Source organism: Egretta garzetta, unplaced genomic scaffold, assembly GCF_000687185.1.
Source record: "Egretta garzetta isolate BGI_Z169 unplaced genomic scaffold, ASM68718v1 scaffold34, whole genome shotgun sequence".
Classification (NCBI taxonomy): Eukaryota; Metazoa; Chordata; class Aves; order Pelecaniformes; family Ardeidae; genus Egretta; species Egretta garzetta.
The window spans coordinates 4,604,021-4,618,034 of NW_009259586.1; the positions used below are offsets into that span (position 1 = coordinate 4,604,021).

Here is a 14,014-nt window from a genome sequence, read left to right on the forward strand (position 1 = left end):
AGGAAGTGGGTGGGGGTGGGGCCCGCCCCCAGCCTCTCGCTTCCGGCGCCCAAGCGGCTGCTTGGAGTCAGCATGAGCTCTGGGCACGGTGAAGTGCTGAGCCGGTAGACATGCCCCTAGGCACTGCCACAGTATGGCTGGCGTTAATAATCACCGGTAACAATAACTGCTGGCCTAGCTTTTCGCTTGTACAAGAGGCAGAGCGCCCTGAGATGAATCGCACTTACATCCTTGCTGGAGTTCTGGAGATCTGAGCTTGGAGAAAAGCTGAATCCTTGACCTACCACCACCTGGAGAAAGCTTGGGCTACAGGACTCAAGGCTCTGCTCTGGGTCCAAAAACTCATCTTTTCTCCTCGTTTCTAGGTTTTGCTTGGGTCATTGCCCTGACTGGCTATGCTGAAGCTGGTGTTTCGTTTTTTTTTTTTTTCCCTCAAGCCATAAATAATTGTTTCCTCTTCCACTATCCAAAAATGTTTTATGGGAGCCAGGGATACTCTGTACCCAGCTGGCTCCTGATGCGAGAGCCCGATCCCTCACACACACCCATGAGGCAGGGGGTGAGCCAGCCTATTGCTATCAGAGGAACTTCACACGTGCGGCCAGGGAAGGACGTATGTAAGTGCCGGTGGATTCCCTGGCTAATTGGGATCCTATGGGAGAAGTGGAGGGGAAAAACCGGCAGGAAGGGAGTGAGCGTGCGTGTCACGGTGCAAACGCAGTGACTCAGGAGATGCACATGTCCACCTAAGGGGCTCAATTAACAGCGTTTTTAATAATGATTATTACAGGAGTTGACTCATCTCTCGAAAACGCTTTGAAGTTGAGAAGTGCTGCACTTCACACCTGTTATTAAAATATGTTCCCACTTAGTGGACCCTGCAGTCAGCATCTCCCCGTGTGCAGCACCCTGGAGGTGAAGTTTTGCTTGGACAAACACCCGCCAGAGGGAGGGCCTCATGTTTATTATCTGTGCTGGATCAAACACCTCTACTTCACAAGTCGCCGTTCTTCTTTCCTTCTGATGCATTTTTAGTGCCTGCGGCAGACATTTATAGGGCAAAGGGACCTAGAGATCTAATTTTGCTCTAATACTTTTGTTTCTAGACAGCAGAAATGTCCAGGGGAAGCTGTTTTTGATGCTCTTTTCCCTCACTTATTCTCTGAGGCAGTAAAAAGCAGGAGGAAAGTAGACCTTCAAACATGAAGCCCCCAATATCTCTCTGGCTTTGCTCTTTGCCACCCAAACCAGACAGACGTGAGAATGGGTTCTGAGATGTACTTTATGGATTGAGCATCCATACACTTGGCTTGGGGAGCAAGATTGTTTCTGGTGGGTCAGCTGCTAAGTCACTGCCTGAGTTGTGAGTCCATGTGCATGTTGGGGCCCTCACAGTACCCTGGCTCATCTGCCCCCACGCGCCGGGCACGCATGTGCCCGTTCAGAGCCCGTGTAAGCAAACGAAGAACCCTTCAGGTGCTGGAGTCCCACCGCCAGCGCCACCAGTTGCAGTTTCACTGGCTCTTTAATCCAGCTCCATCAATAATTTATTCCTCTCTTGCAATTCATCAAATATTTATCCTCCCCATGAATTTCCCAGCCTGGACATGTCACTACGAGGGTAGAGGCGAGGGCTGGGGAGTTACCACTCCTGGAAGCTCAGCATTGCCAGAATACCGGCAGCTTCTTCCTCTCTTTCTGCAGGCTTCATGACTCCTCAATCCTGTGGTCTCCTGCCCTTCTCCTCCCTAGCACCCATCTTTTAAGCCTTTCTGTGCTTCTGTGAGGGATATTGAAGGCTCTGGATGCAGAACTCCTGCAGCTTTTGTGCGTCTTTTTGGCTGTTATACAGTTTTGAGCCTTTTGACTAACTTGCTGAATTTGCCAGCAGGCTTAAGGTTGTAGTTATTAAGTTTCTACAAGTTTTGTGAAAATATGTGTGTGATGGAGAGCAGCTGCTGATGGTCCCACACGGGGAAAGCTGAGTGGACCCTGTAGCGGCTCTTGGGGAATGCAGCCGGGAAGCTTATGCTCTGGGTCCAAATAATCTCCAGCTTAACCTCTGGACGCTGTCTTTATTGCTTCTGCCTTTTGCGGAATCATTTCCCTTCGGTATCACTTAGCTGAGATGTCAGCAAAGCCTGCGGACTGCAAACCAGATGTCACACCGGCTGGGTGGCTCTGCTCGGGCTCTGCTGTTCCCTGAACAGCAGCGTCCAGAGCAGGCAGCAGGGAGCCTGCCTGCAGTGTGGGAGGGTGAATGTGCTGGATGAGGCTATCACTGGGTCTTGTGTGTGGGCGCTAGCGATGAAGATGCAAAGCTGGCCAGGGGCAAGAGGTCCCTCAGCTCCTGTGGTCTCCATGCTCTTCCTCTGAAGCAGTTTCAGACTCTTTCAGGTGGGACAAGCACAGAGCGTATGGGGTTTGGGAGAGGGTTCTGGGCTCTGCTGCTCCCAGCTCTCGTCAACACAGGTCCTAAAGCAGCAAGGAGTAAAGTAACATGGGCTGAAGGTCTCAGGTGTGCATTCACCTTCCAGACTCCTAGCATCACCCAGGCTTGGAGCTGGGGGTCCTCATGGTGGAGCGGCAGTGCTCGGTTCCTCTGGAGTTCATTGAAAGGGTGGTGCAGAAACGGGCAGGAGCTTTGCTAAGCCAGAGCCCCGCTGCCTGTGGGGAGTTGCTCTTGAGGGTGGTGGAGCTGTGCAGACTTAATAAAAGGCTTTGCCTTATCCATGTGCACGAAGGGAGAGCGCCTTGTTGACAGATACTGCTGCTGGCTGCGTATCATTAGCACACGCGCTCGGGCAGGGGCTGGTGCCAGCAGGGGTGTGAACTCTCTCTTGTTTCAGCAGATCATAAATACAGAGGAATGTCAGGAGGACAGCCTTCCCTTCAGCCCTAGGTTTGTGCCCACCCCATCACAGGAGGGAGATGTGGGCGAGCGGTTCTGCCCCACCAGCAGCTTGCTGCGGTAGGGTTCAGCACGCTTTGAGGAAAGATGCTAATGGTGTTAGCCTAGCGTCCAGCTCTTGAGGAGCGCAGAAACCTAATCTCCACTTTCTCTGAAACTGGATTCTCAGGATGTGCTAATACCAACGTGCTTCAAGCCATGCAATCGAAACCAAACGTGGTACAGCAAAACCCCCCACAAATCCCCAACCCTGAGGGCAATGCCAGCAACTTTGCTCTTATTCTCTACTGACTACGTGCCCTCTTGTGCCCCGAATTCCCCTAGGCACCAGTGAACGGGAGGGTGGGAAGGTGCAGCAGCTGGTGGTTTTCAGAGCCAATGCTGAGGATGGCCGTTTCATGGTGGTGCTGCCATCATGGTGGGAACACTGGTGTCCCACACAGGATGTACTGTATGGAGAGGTATTTTGGGATGTCTCTCTGCAGAATCTGAATGAAGCCAAGATTTGATGATTGAATCTGACTAGCATCTGAAATTTTATAACAAGCTGAGCTAGAACAGCTCTATATCTCAATTCTGGGCTATTCAGAATCTAGCGCAGGCAGCGGGGAGCCTGCCTGCAGTGTGGGAGGGTGAATGTGCTGGATGAGGCTATCACTGGGTCTTGTGTGTGGGCGCTAGCGATGAAGATGCAAAGCTGGCCAGGGGCAAGAGGTCCCTCAGCTCCTGTGGTCTCCATGCTCTTCCTCTGAAGCAGTTTCAGACTCTTTCAGGTGGGACAAGCACAGAGCGTATGGGGTTTGGGAGAGGGTTCTGGGCTCTGCTGCTCCCAGCTCTCGTCAACACAGGTCCTAAAGCAGCAAGGAGTAAAGTAACATGGGCTGAAGGTCTCAGGTGTGCATTCACCTTCCAGACTCCTAGCATCACCCAGGCTTGGAGCTGGGGGTCCTCATGGTGGAGCGGCAGTGCTCGGTTCCTCTGGAGTTCATTGAAAGGGTGGTGCAGAAACGGGCAGGAGCTTTGCTAAGCCAGAGCCCCGCTGCCTGTGGGGAGTTGCTCTTGAGGGTGGTGGAGCTGTGCAGACTTAATAAAAGGCTTTGCCTTATCCATGTGCACGAAGGGAGAGCGCCTTGTTGACAGATACTGCTGCTGGCTGCGTATCATTAGCACACGCGCTCGGGCAGGGGCTGGTGCCAGCAGGGGTGTGAACTCTCTCTTGTTTCAGCAGATCATAAATACAGAGGAATGTCAGGAGGACAGCCTTCCCTTCAGCCCTAGGTTTGTGCCCACCCCATCACAGGAGGGAGATGTGGGCGAGCGGTTCTGCCCCACCAGCAGCTTGCTGCGGTAGGGTTCAGCACGCTTTGAGGAAAGATGCTAATGGTGTTAGCCTAGCGTCCAGCTCTTGAGGAGCGCAGAAACCTAATCTCCACTTTCTCTGAAACTGGATTCTCAGGATGTGCTAATACCAACGTGCTTCAAGCCATGCAATCGAAACCAAACGTGGTACAGCAAAACCCCCCACAAATCCCCAACCCTGAGGGCAATGCCAGCAACTTTGCTCTTATTCTCTACTGACTACGTGCCCTCTTGTGCCCCGAATTCCCCTAGGCACCAGTGAACGGGAGGGTGGGAAGGTGCAGCAGCTGGTGGTTTTCAGAGCCAATGCTGAGGATGGCCGTTTCATGGTGGTGCTGCCATCATGGTGGGAACACTGGTGTCCCACACAGGATGTACTGTATGGAGAGGTATTTTGGGATGTCTCTCTGCAGAATCTGAATGAAGCCAAGATTTGATGATTGAATCTGACTAGCATCTGAAATTTTATAACAAGCTGAGCTAGAACAGCTCTATATCTCAATTCTGGGCTATTCAGAATCTAGCCTGAGTCCTTCCAAAACAGTTTGATGCAGGAACGTTGTCTCCTCAGAGCTAAATTCAAATCATGGGAATAATCAGACTTGCGGGTCAGGCATGTGATTCCATGCCAGCAGTACACCCCTCTAGAAGACACCCTTAAAATTAAGCTGTAGGGGCTGGAAGAACATAGCTTCATATTTTGAGGAGTCAACAGTTCGTGGTGCTGGTTCGCCCCTGTACGACTGTGAATATCCCAGTAGAGTCTACCAGCTATGCCTGCATGGTAACCTGTTGTTTTTCTTGCTGTCTAGGGGCGATCCAGACAAATGTGACATCTGGGGGAACACCCCTCTCCACCTGGCAGCAGCCAACGGCCACCTGAACTGCCTTTCCTTCCTCATCTCTTTTGGGGCCAACATCTGGTGCCTAGACAATGACTACCACACCCCGCTGGACATGGCAGCCATGAAGGGGCACATGGAGTGTGTGCGATACCTGGACTCTATTGCTGCCAAGCAGAGCAGCCTCAACCCCAAGCTGGTGAGCAAACTGAAGGACAAGGCCTTTCGGGACGCGGAGCGGAGGATTAAGGACTGCGTGAAGTTGCAGAAGAAGCACCATGAAAGGATGGAGAAGCGGTACAGGAAGGAGATGTCAGATAATTCGGATACCATGAGCTTCTCCAGCTATTCTAGTAGCACCTTAAGCAAGAAGTTCCAACACATGTCTATGGTGACTTCCCTGCCATACTCACAAGCCACCATCCATGGCACAGCCAAGGGAAAGACGAAAATACAGAAGAAGCTAGAGAAGAAGAAGCAGGTGGATGGGACGTTCAAGATCTATGAGGATGGCAGGAAAAGCGTGCGGTCTCTGTCTGGTCTGCAGCTGGGGAACGATGTCATGTTTGTGAAGCAGGGCACATACGCCAGCCCCAAGGAGTGGACTCGGCGTAATATCAGAGACATGTTCCTCACGGATGAAGACACTGTCTCCCGTGCCATAAGTGACCCGGGCTTGCACATGGACTCAGCCCACTCGGAAGTCAGCACTGACTCTGGCCACGACTCCTTGTTCAACCGTCCTGGGCTGGGCACCATGGTGTTCCGGCGCAACTACGTCAGCAGCGGGCTTTTTGGGATCGGCCGGGAGGAGGCTGGCACGTTGGGTGAAGACAACACAGATGGGGTAGGTGTCAAACTGCGGAGCCGCCTGCAGCGCTCGCCAAGTCTCAACGATAGCATTGGCAGTGCCAACAGCCTGCAGGAGAGGAACGCGGAGGAGCTACCCTGGGATGAGGTGGAGCTGGGCTTAGATGATGATGACGAACCAGACACCAGCCCCTTGGAGACTTTTTTGGCTTCCCTGCACATGTTTGAGTTCATCTCTATCTTGAAGAAGGAAAAGATTGACTTGGAGGCCCTCATGCTATGCTCAGACAATGACCTGAAGAGCATCAATATCCCATTGGGCCCCAGGAAAAAGATTGTGGATGCCATCCAGAGGAGACGGCAAACTCTGGAGAAGCCACATGTCATTGTAGACACTGAGCTGTAAGTAGGAGATGGGGCCTCTGAGCGGTTAAACCTTCAGCAGGTGGAGACGTGGATAATGTAAGGTCTTGTTTTCAACCCACTTGGAAGAGTAGGAGTCCAGGTAACCTCAGTGCTTCTCTGTGTGGACAAATTCCTGCTCATGCGGAAAAGATGAGAGTTAGGAGAGGTGGTGATAGCGTTAGTTCATTACTCAACAGCCCGAATGCGGCTGGGCAGGACGTGAACCCTTTGTTTTGTTTCATAACCTGTATGAATGCAGCCTGCGCTGTGGTCTGATTCTTCTGAGTCCCTGTAGCTGGGATTTTCAACCACACTCAGGCTTGTCTTGACTCTTCACCTTTTGAAGGCTTTAGGAAATCAACCGCAATTCCTGGTGGGAGCAGGCTGACGGCAGTGCCCGGTGGCATTGGGAATCCTTCCCCAAATGCTTGAAATCTGACTCAGACCTTTGGAGATTGCCTGTCTGGGTTGGAGTTGCTGCTGTTCTATGGTGTTTCCAGGGTTTGGTTGGTTTGGCTCGAAGGACTGCGTGCCTGCCATAGAGGTGAAGGGAAGGTGCTAGTGTGGGTCTCCCCACTGTCACATCTGCTGACACCTCAATCCACTGCACTGTTCGGGCTTCCCAGCCCTCAAGTACCTGTGTGCTTCTTGCTGGTTTGACATGCTTTCAGTACTGCGACTCTCTTCCTGGGGCAGCTGAAAGCCACAGCCATCCCCACCGGTCCCTCTGGACCACCTTCCCCTCGCTCTGCTCCCCATCTGTGTGATGCTCCCAGCCGGTATCAGGTACGGAGGGGACGACTGCTGAGATGGGACCAGGCAGCTCCAACCTGCCAACCTCAAAGGTCGCTTGCTCGCTGGAGGGACAAGGTTGCTGCCTGACTGGCTAGGACACCATGCTGTCGCAGGCTGAGGTACCACACAAAGCCACGAACAGAAGGAGATATGTGATGGTATTTTCAAAGGGATGCAAAATAAATAATTATACCCATTCTTTCTTGGGCAATCTTGGTTGATTTGGGGTTGGGGCTGGAGGAGCACTGGGGTGGGGAGTCCTGGCCTCTCTCCTGTTTCTTGGCTGCTTTGGCATACTGTTTGATGCTGTGTTTTTGGAAGGGGGTTTTGATTACTGCGGTTTGGGGCTGTTCAGCTTGAGACGTGGCAGCCCTGCGCTTGGCCAGCGGGTGCCCAGTACGTCTGTGAGTCCAGCCTGTGCTGACTTGAGTGTGACAATCCGAAATGAAGGTGGCTTTTTGAACATGTTGGTAGCTGCCTTCCGGCGGTCTGGTCAAATGGCTGTCCCAGGGAGGCTGTGCTTCTGCCCTGTCTCTCCAGGACTCCCAGGTGCATAAGCAGTTTGTGCGTGAAGGGCCTGGACTTTTGCCTCCAGGAGCGTCCCAGGACCGAGCGCAGCACCAGGCTGCAGCCCAGAGCCTGTTCCAAGCAGCCCTGATGCATCAGCGCTCAAAACACAGCCCAGCTCCAAACCCTAGCAGTAGTTGTTTTCCACAGACCCATTGCATCTCTTGCTGACCATCACACTCGCCTCCCCAGCCCACCGCTCCCTTTTACACACACACTTTACGGGCAGTTCCAGGGTGGCAGGAGTGTTTCTGGGGTGCAGCAGTGTGGGTTGAGGACCTGTGCCCACCCCCACCCCCCCCGCCCTGATCTCTCAGTCACATTAATGGGAGACAGTCGACAGCCCCCTTGCCGTGGGGTTGCTGGCATTGCGCCTGTTCAGACTGTGATGCAAACTACCAGATCAGAGAAATGCCTCGCGGTGTTGCTGCTGGTACTGCTTATCCTGCCTTATCTCAAGGATGCAAATGATAAGGGATGACCCAAGCAGGGTGACTCCTGGCAGCCTGTATGTGCTCAGCCCAGGTCTGGCTGGGACCTGGACCACACTCATCCCTTCGGAGCTGTGGAGGCTGTGTTTTCTTTGGTCCCTCTCCAAAGCCCGGGGCTGCCATCCCAGAAGGGAGAGTGGTGGCTGGGCTCTCTAATGTCACAGCTCCCTCTGCCGGGACCAGGCCTGGGAGAGCAGGATGGGACCTGGTGCCCGCCGGGGCTGCCAGGCAGCAGGGATGCAGCGCAGCACAGGGATGGCCGCCAAGTCCTGGCTGCGAGCAGGACCCCTTAACTCACGGCCGCTTTTCAGGTGAGGTTGTGGTGGCTGAATTCACCCCCTTCCCCGTGCGTGTCTGTGATTTCATCCAAGCCCTCTCCCCTTGCTCTGGATAACTGGCAGAGCACCAGCTGCCTGCCGCAAACCCGTTCCCGGCTCCAATTCCCCTGGGGATGAATTGTACCTTTGGGTTTGTGCTGGACATGGGAGGGGAGCGATTCATCCTGGTTCGCATCGCTGTCACCCCAGTGCAATGGGGACCAGTTTACCCAGCGGATGACAGGGAGAAGCAGATCTATTGGCTTGGCACCTACTGGAGCCTCTTGCAGGCTGGGTGGGGTTTTGGGGGGCTGCTGGCGTTTGCACACTCCCTAACTTTGCCTTTTTGCTTAGGAGCACCCAAGCAGTTGCTGATGCTGACAGAGATCCCTTCTCTCAACTTGTCTTTCCTCCAAAGCAACGGTGAAAAGTTTTGGTGACGCAACGGTACCCAAGTGCCATGGGACACGTCCCCGTGCAGCTAAGACCAAGCCCAGAAATGCCACTCGCGCTTGCTGAGTACTGAGACCAATGTGGTCACCTCCACAACCACAGGAAGAGACCGAAACTGAGCCATGGCACCAATGCAGCATTGCAGAGCCCAGGAGATGGGCTCAGGCCCACGGCTGTCCCAGGTGGGGTGAGGAGAACGTCTGTGGGCACAGGGGTGGCTATCGGAGGCCCTGGCAGCCCCAGAGCAAGCGCCTGCTCTTTGGGCTTGTGTGTGTTTCTCTCGAGGTCCCTTCCAACCCTTGCCATTCTGTGATTCTGTGTTGCTTGGCTTTGGGTTTGGTTTTCAGTTTCCAACCAGGTTGTCTCCCACGAAGCGTGGGGATGCAGCCCTTGCAGGACAGGGCGTTCAAACCCCCCGGCCCAGGAGACATCCCCTGGTTCCCAGCTCTCCCCGGCCAGCTGCGTTGCTGCATCCCACCAGGCTCGTGATGGAGCTGGGCTCTGCTTGCCCTGGGCATGGGGAGGGGACATGGCTGTCCCCAGGTCCTCAGCACAGACTGGCTCTGCCCGTTGGCAGCCCGGCCTCCATGGGGGAGCCTATTCGGTGCTAATTGCATCTGCTCCACGGCCGAGAACAACAAGCTCCTTTTGGAGAGGGCGCTTGTGAAAGCAGGGTGGAGGCCAGGGCTGGCACACCCTGGAGAACACCCTTAAATACCCTCCCAAACAGAAACCCAGCCAGGCAGCAGGTTTCCTTCACCCGGTGCTGCCAGCGAGCAAACGCCAGCCTTCGGTACCTGCCCATGGCCAGGCCTGCCTGCGGCGCCCGGGCGATTGGACATGGTGGAGTCCTGGAGGCAACATGTCCGCCGCCACACGCCTGCAGGCACCATGGCAGCCGGCATCTCCCCAGCAGGGAACCTGTGATCCTGGGCATGGTCATCCCTTAATGCCGCAAGCCACAAATGCCAAAACGCCTTGTGCCTGTGTTAAATTGGGCTTCCCAGCAAAACCAGTCCCCTGGGTTTAGCTTGGACATGTATTTCCCTGTCGCTGATGGTGCAGGAGGTGGCAGGTAGGGAGCGGAGCGAGGCCAAGGGGAGGTGCCAGCCATCCAGCATGGACACCCCATCCTTGAGCTGGACAGCCCCAGCTCCTCGACTGGAGGAGCATCGCTCACAAAAGTGATGCCGATTCACAGGCCCTGCCCTTATCCCCGTGCCACCGCTGAGAGGGGGATATGTTGGCATTCGCTGTCACTCAGATGCTTTTGTTTCCCTGTCCTTAGGAGCTGACTGAGCCCCCAGACCACAGTCTGGAGGAGGGAGAAGGCAAAGGAGGTTTTTGGGGATGACCAAGAGTGTGCAGCAGTGGTGCTGGAGATGTGGGTTTGCAGGTACCAAGTGAGTGTTGCAGCATCCCTGCTCAGCTGCTGGGTACCCCGGCCGGCCCGGGGGGAGACGTGGCTGCTTCCCTCAGGCTGCTTGGGGGGTATTGACTGCTCCCTGTAGATGGCACATGTGTTCCACCATGCCACGTGGGGCTAGCATGTGTACATCACCCACAGAACACCAGGTAGGTCCTACGGGCAGAGGGGACCATGGGGAGGCATCTCCCTCAGGCTGGAGCACCTAGTCCTCAGCCCTGCCTGATGCTCCTCTCCTCCAGCCTCACCTGGAGCCATGGTGCCCACACTGGAGGGTGACACTGGGGTCCAGGACCTGCCAGGCCAGTGCGGGGCATTGCCCGCCACTTGCTTAACTATTTCCTGCCCATCCCACCGGGGATTCACTTCCTGGCCGAGCGGCTGAGTAACACGTGGCTGCAGGAAGGTGAACGGCCATGACGGAGGCGAGCGGGAAGGGGCTCCGTGCAGAGCACCTGTGGCACAGCCCAGCTTGGCCATACCTTGCATGATGCCCCCAGCAGCCGAGTGCAGGGCTGGATGCGGTGCTGATACAGCCTGGGTTGGATGCAGCACTTCGCAGGGGTTTTGCAATGGCTGTTGGGACCCTCTGTGACTGTTCCCCAAACCAAAGTGCCCCAAAAGGCAGCAATGTGGACACAGCTCAGCGTGTCCTCCCTGAGAGAGAGCTGCTGAGTGGGCCAGGGAAGCAGGAGAAGTGGAATATTGTTTTCTTTTAATGTTGGCTTTAGGTATTAACAGGGCAAATTATTTTCTACATCTGTTTCATGTAACTCATAAATGTTAGCAAATATCATAGAATTGTCTAGGTTGGAAAAGACCTTTAAGATCATCAAGTCCAACTGTTAAATATCAGGCAACGCCATGGATTCTGCCACCAAGTGTCCTGGGGCCAGAGTGAGCTCCTCGGTACCCATCGTCCCAGCTCAGCTGGGGTGGCCGCAGGAGCACAGGGACCACCCGCAGATGGCACTGAGCATCCCTGGAGCCAAGGCAGAGCAAGTTGTGGGGCATCATTGATGCCCTGGGCCTGCCTGCCTGCTTTCAGTGGCCTGCCCACAGTGCCTGGAGCAGGCAGGCTATTTGCTCGAGGTGCAGGGCGGGGGGATGCTCCCTCCTGGGTGTTAAGCTAAAATCCCTGACTGCCACTGGATGAGGGTCAGGAGCAGGGCAGCACCTCCCATGGGGCTCGGTGCAGTGCCAGAGCACAGGTTTGCTCTGTAACTGGGGAGCTGTGGCTGCAATAACTTTTTCCAGCCTCAGTAGGGGTATGGATCTGTTCCTGCTTGAAGAATGCAAGGAAATTCCCCCACTGCGAGACCCCCCAGGGCCCCTCGGCACTCAGGCTGGGTGAGCTGGGGGCTGATGGGGGAGCTAGGGGGTCACCTGGAGCTGGAGACAGCAGATGGCTTCTCCCAGGCTCCTGTCCCAACAGCATGCAGAGAGGGAGGGATTTAAGGACCCATAGCTGGGGACTTCAGGCTGGGGGCATCTTTGGTTAGAGTGGAGATGTGGCTGCGGTCAGGTATGTGGTGTTGGTCTGGATTCATCCTGCCAAGCACTGACGGTGCTGCTGGCGATAAGTGTGCTCCAAGCACAGGCACCACCTGATCTTTGTCCCCAGCTGCTGAACATCCCTGGTCCCCTGCAACACCCAGGCTCCTGACTCGCTCTGGCACGGCCCTGAAACCAGCAGTGAGGATGGGGTCATGCCTAGCCCTGCTGGTGGGGATGCCAAAGCTGCAGGGATGTGTGTTTTAGGAGGACTTGACTCCAGCCACAGCAATGGAGCTGACTCGGTGCTGCTCCACGTGCTGGGGTGAGGTCACTGAGCCACTCTACACAGCCCCCAGTGACAGGGCATCCCCTGCATGGAGGAGGGATCAGCTCCACAGGTGGGGCCCATGGGTCCCAGAAGTGATGGCGGGTGGGAAACCCTATGTAGCTGGGACAATACTGGCACCAGCTCCCTGGTAGCACTGCTAGCTGAGACCATGCGGTCGGCTGGGGAAAACGCTGCAGGATTGGTGCCCCGGACGGCCCATACATTCTGCCCCAGATGCTTCAGTGGGAGGAAGGCGAGCGGTGAAGGCACCGGGGGGGCTGTGTGACCCACAGTTGGTGTGGGGTCAGCCAGCACCCATAGATGCACGTGCCTCCCCCGTGGCACCGCCGGCCCCTGCTCGCAGCACAGCCCCACGATGCCAGCCTGGGCTCCAGGGTGGCTCCGAGGGCAGGCAGCGATCCCGGTCTTTCCTCACTATCTCCCAGTCTCCTGCTTTTTCTGGGGGACAGGGACAACCTTCCCACTGCTCCTGTTCCCTGATCTTTGTCCGAGCTTTAACCTTTTAGGATGCCATTTGACACAACTGTATTTTCCTGCCATAGATACTGAGCTGCAATTTGCCAGTGCTCTCCAAAGCCATCAGGGCCACCCAGCCCAGAAGGTCCCGCTGGGACCAGGAGCAGCCATCACCAAAGGAGACACCTGGGCAAAAGCTGAACCACCCGAACCCGCACGGGACTGCACCAGGTTGGAGTAGAAAGCGCAGGGCTGCAAGGAGGGGATGCAGCCCAGAAACTACCTAAACCCAGGCAGTAAGTCTTACACAAGCATTTAAGCCTTCATGGGGACAGATTTCCGTGGGGTCCCCTCTCCTCCTGTGGTGAGGCTGCAGCCTGCAGGTGCCCGAGTGGAGGTTCGTAGCAGGGCTCCACGGGCAGTGGGTTCAGCACAACGCTGCTCTCACACAAGGACAGGCTCTGCCCTCGCAGGAGGCAGTGGGGACAGATCCAGCTGCTGCACCATCCCTTGGTTCCCGACCCATTATCTGACTGCTGGGAAGCAGCGGAGCTTGGCTGGCATGGCCGCCTTGCAGCAGAGCCCGGCGCTGGCAGCGGGACCCTCGCCTCCTCGGGACGCTGCCACCGGGCTCTCCAGCTTCACTTTGGAAATGCTCCTATGGAGGGTATGGCTGGCCTCCGCATTTCCCCATCCCCGGTTTGGAGTGCCACCAGCCATGGGGACTGCACAGACAAGCACAGAGGAAAGTGTGGGAGCTCCAACAAGACAGCAAAAGGCCTGAACGGGGCAGGGAAAAGATCCTGGCAGCTGGCCTGGGTGCTGCCTTTTACCTCTGCTGTGATCAAACCCCCAGCCTGGCCCATTTCCACAGCCACAAACAAACCCTGAGCTTGGCACTGGCCGCTCGGACAGTGTACCAGCATCTGGGGACCGCTACAGACCACAGCACCAAGGTCAAACCCCTCCGGGTCCCTGGCACGGCAGAACTCACACACGAACACCCATTATTTCAGCCGCTCCTGGCCCCGTTGGTGCTTTGGAGCACTCCTCATAGGGTGGGGGGCTCCCGTGGGGTGCTGCAAGGCCAGGGAAGGCTGAGCAGCACGGCCACCTGGGGAGGGACAGGGAGATGCACAGGGTGGCCATGGCCCCATCCAAGCCGCTACTTCTGGAGCTGAGAGCCCAGCCCTCAGCCCCGCTCAATAATCAAGCTAACGAGAGCCGCTGTCAACAAGTCTGCAGCTCCCCAGCCCATGCAGAGAAGGACGCCTTGCTCGAGGGACCCAGGAGGAGAAACCTGTTTCACTGACCTTGCTCCATCACCGCCTTCCTG

The 14,014-nt window shown here is 55.8% G+C and overlaps 1 protein-coding gene across 1 annotated transcript in view; it reads left to right on the top strand.

The window, feature by feature from the left end:
* USH1G (USH1 protein network component sans) overlaps nucleotides 1–6,328 on the top strand; it is a 10,285-nt gene extending 3,957 nt beyond the window's left edge. The window contains exon 2 of the mRNA XM_009637854.1: nucleotides 5,083–6,328. Within this exon, the coding sequence (XP_009636149.1) occupies nucleotides 5,083–6,328 (1,246 nt within the window). The remainder of the gene's footprint in view (nucleotides 1–5,082) is intronic.
* Nucleotides 6,329–14,014: the final 7,686 nt, after the last annotated feature.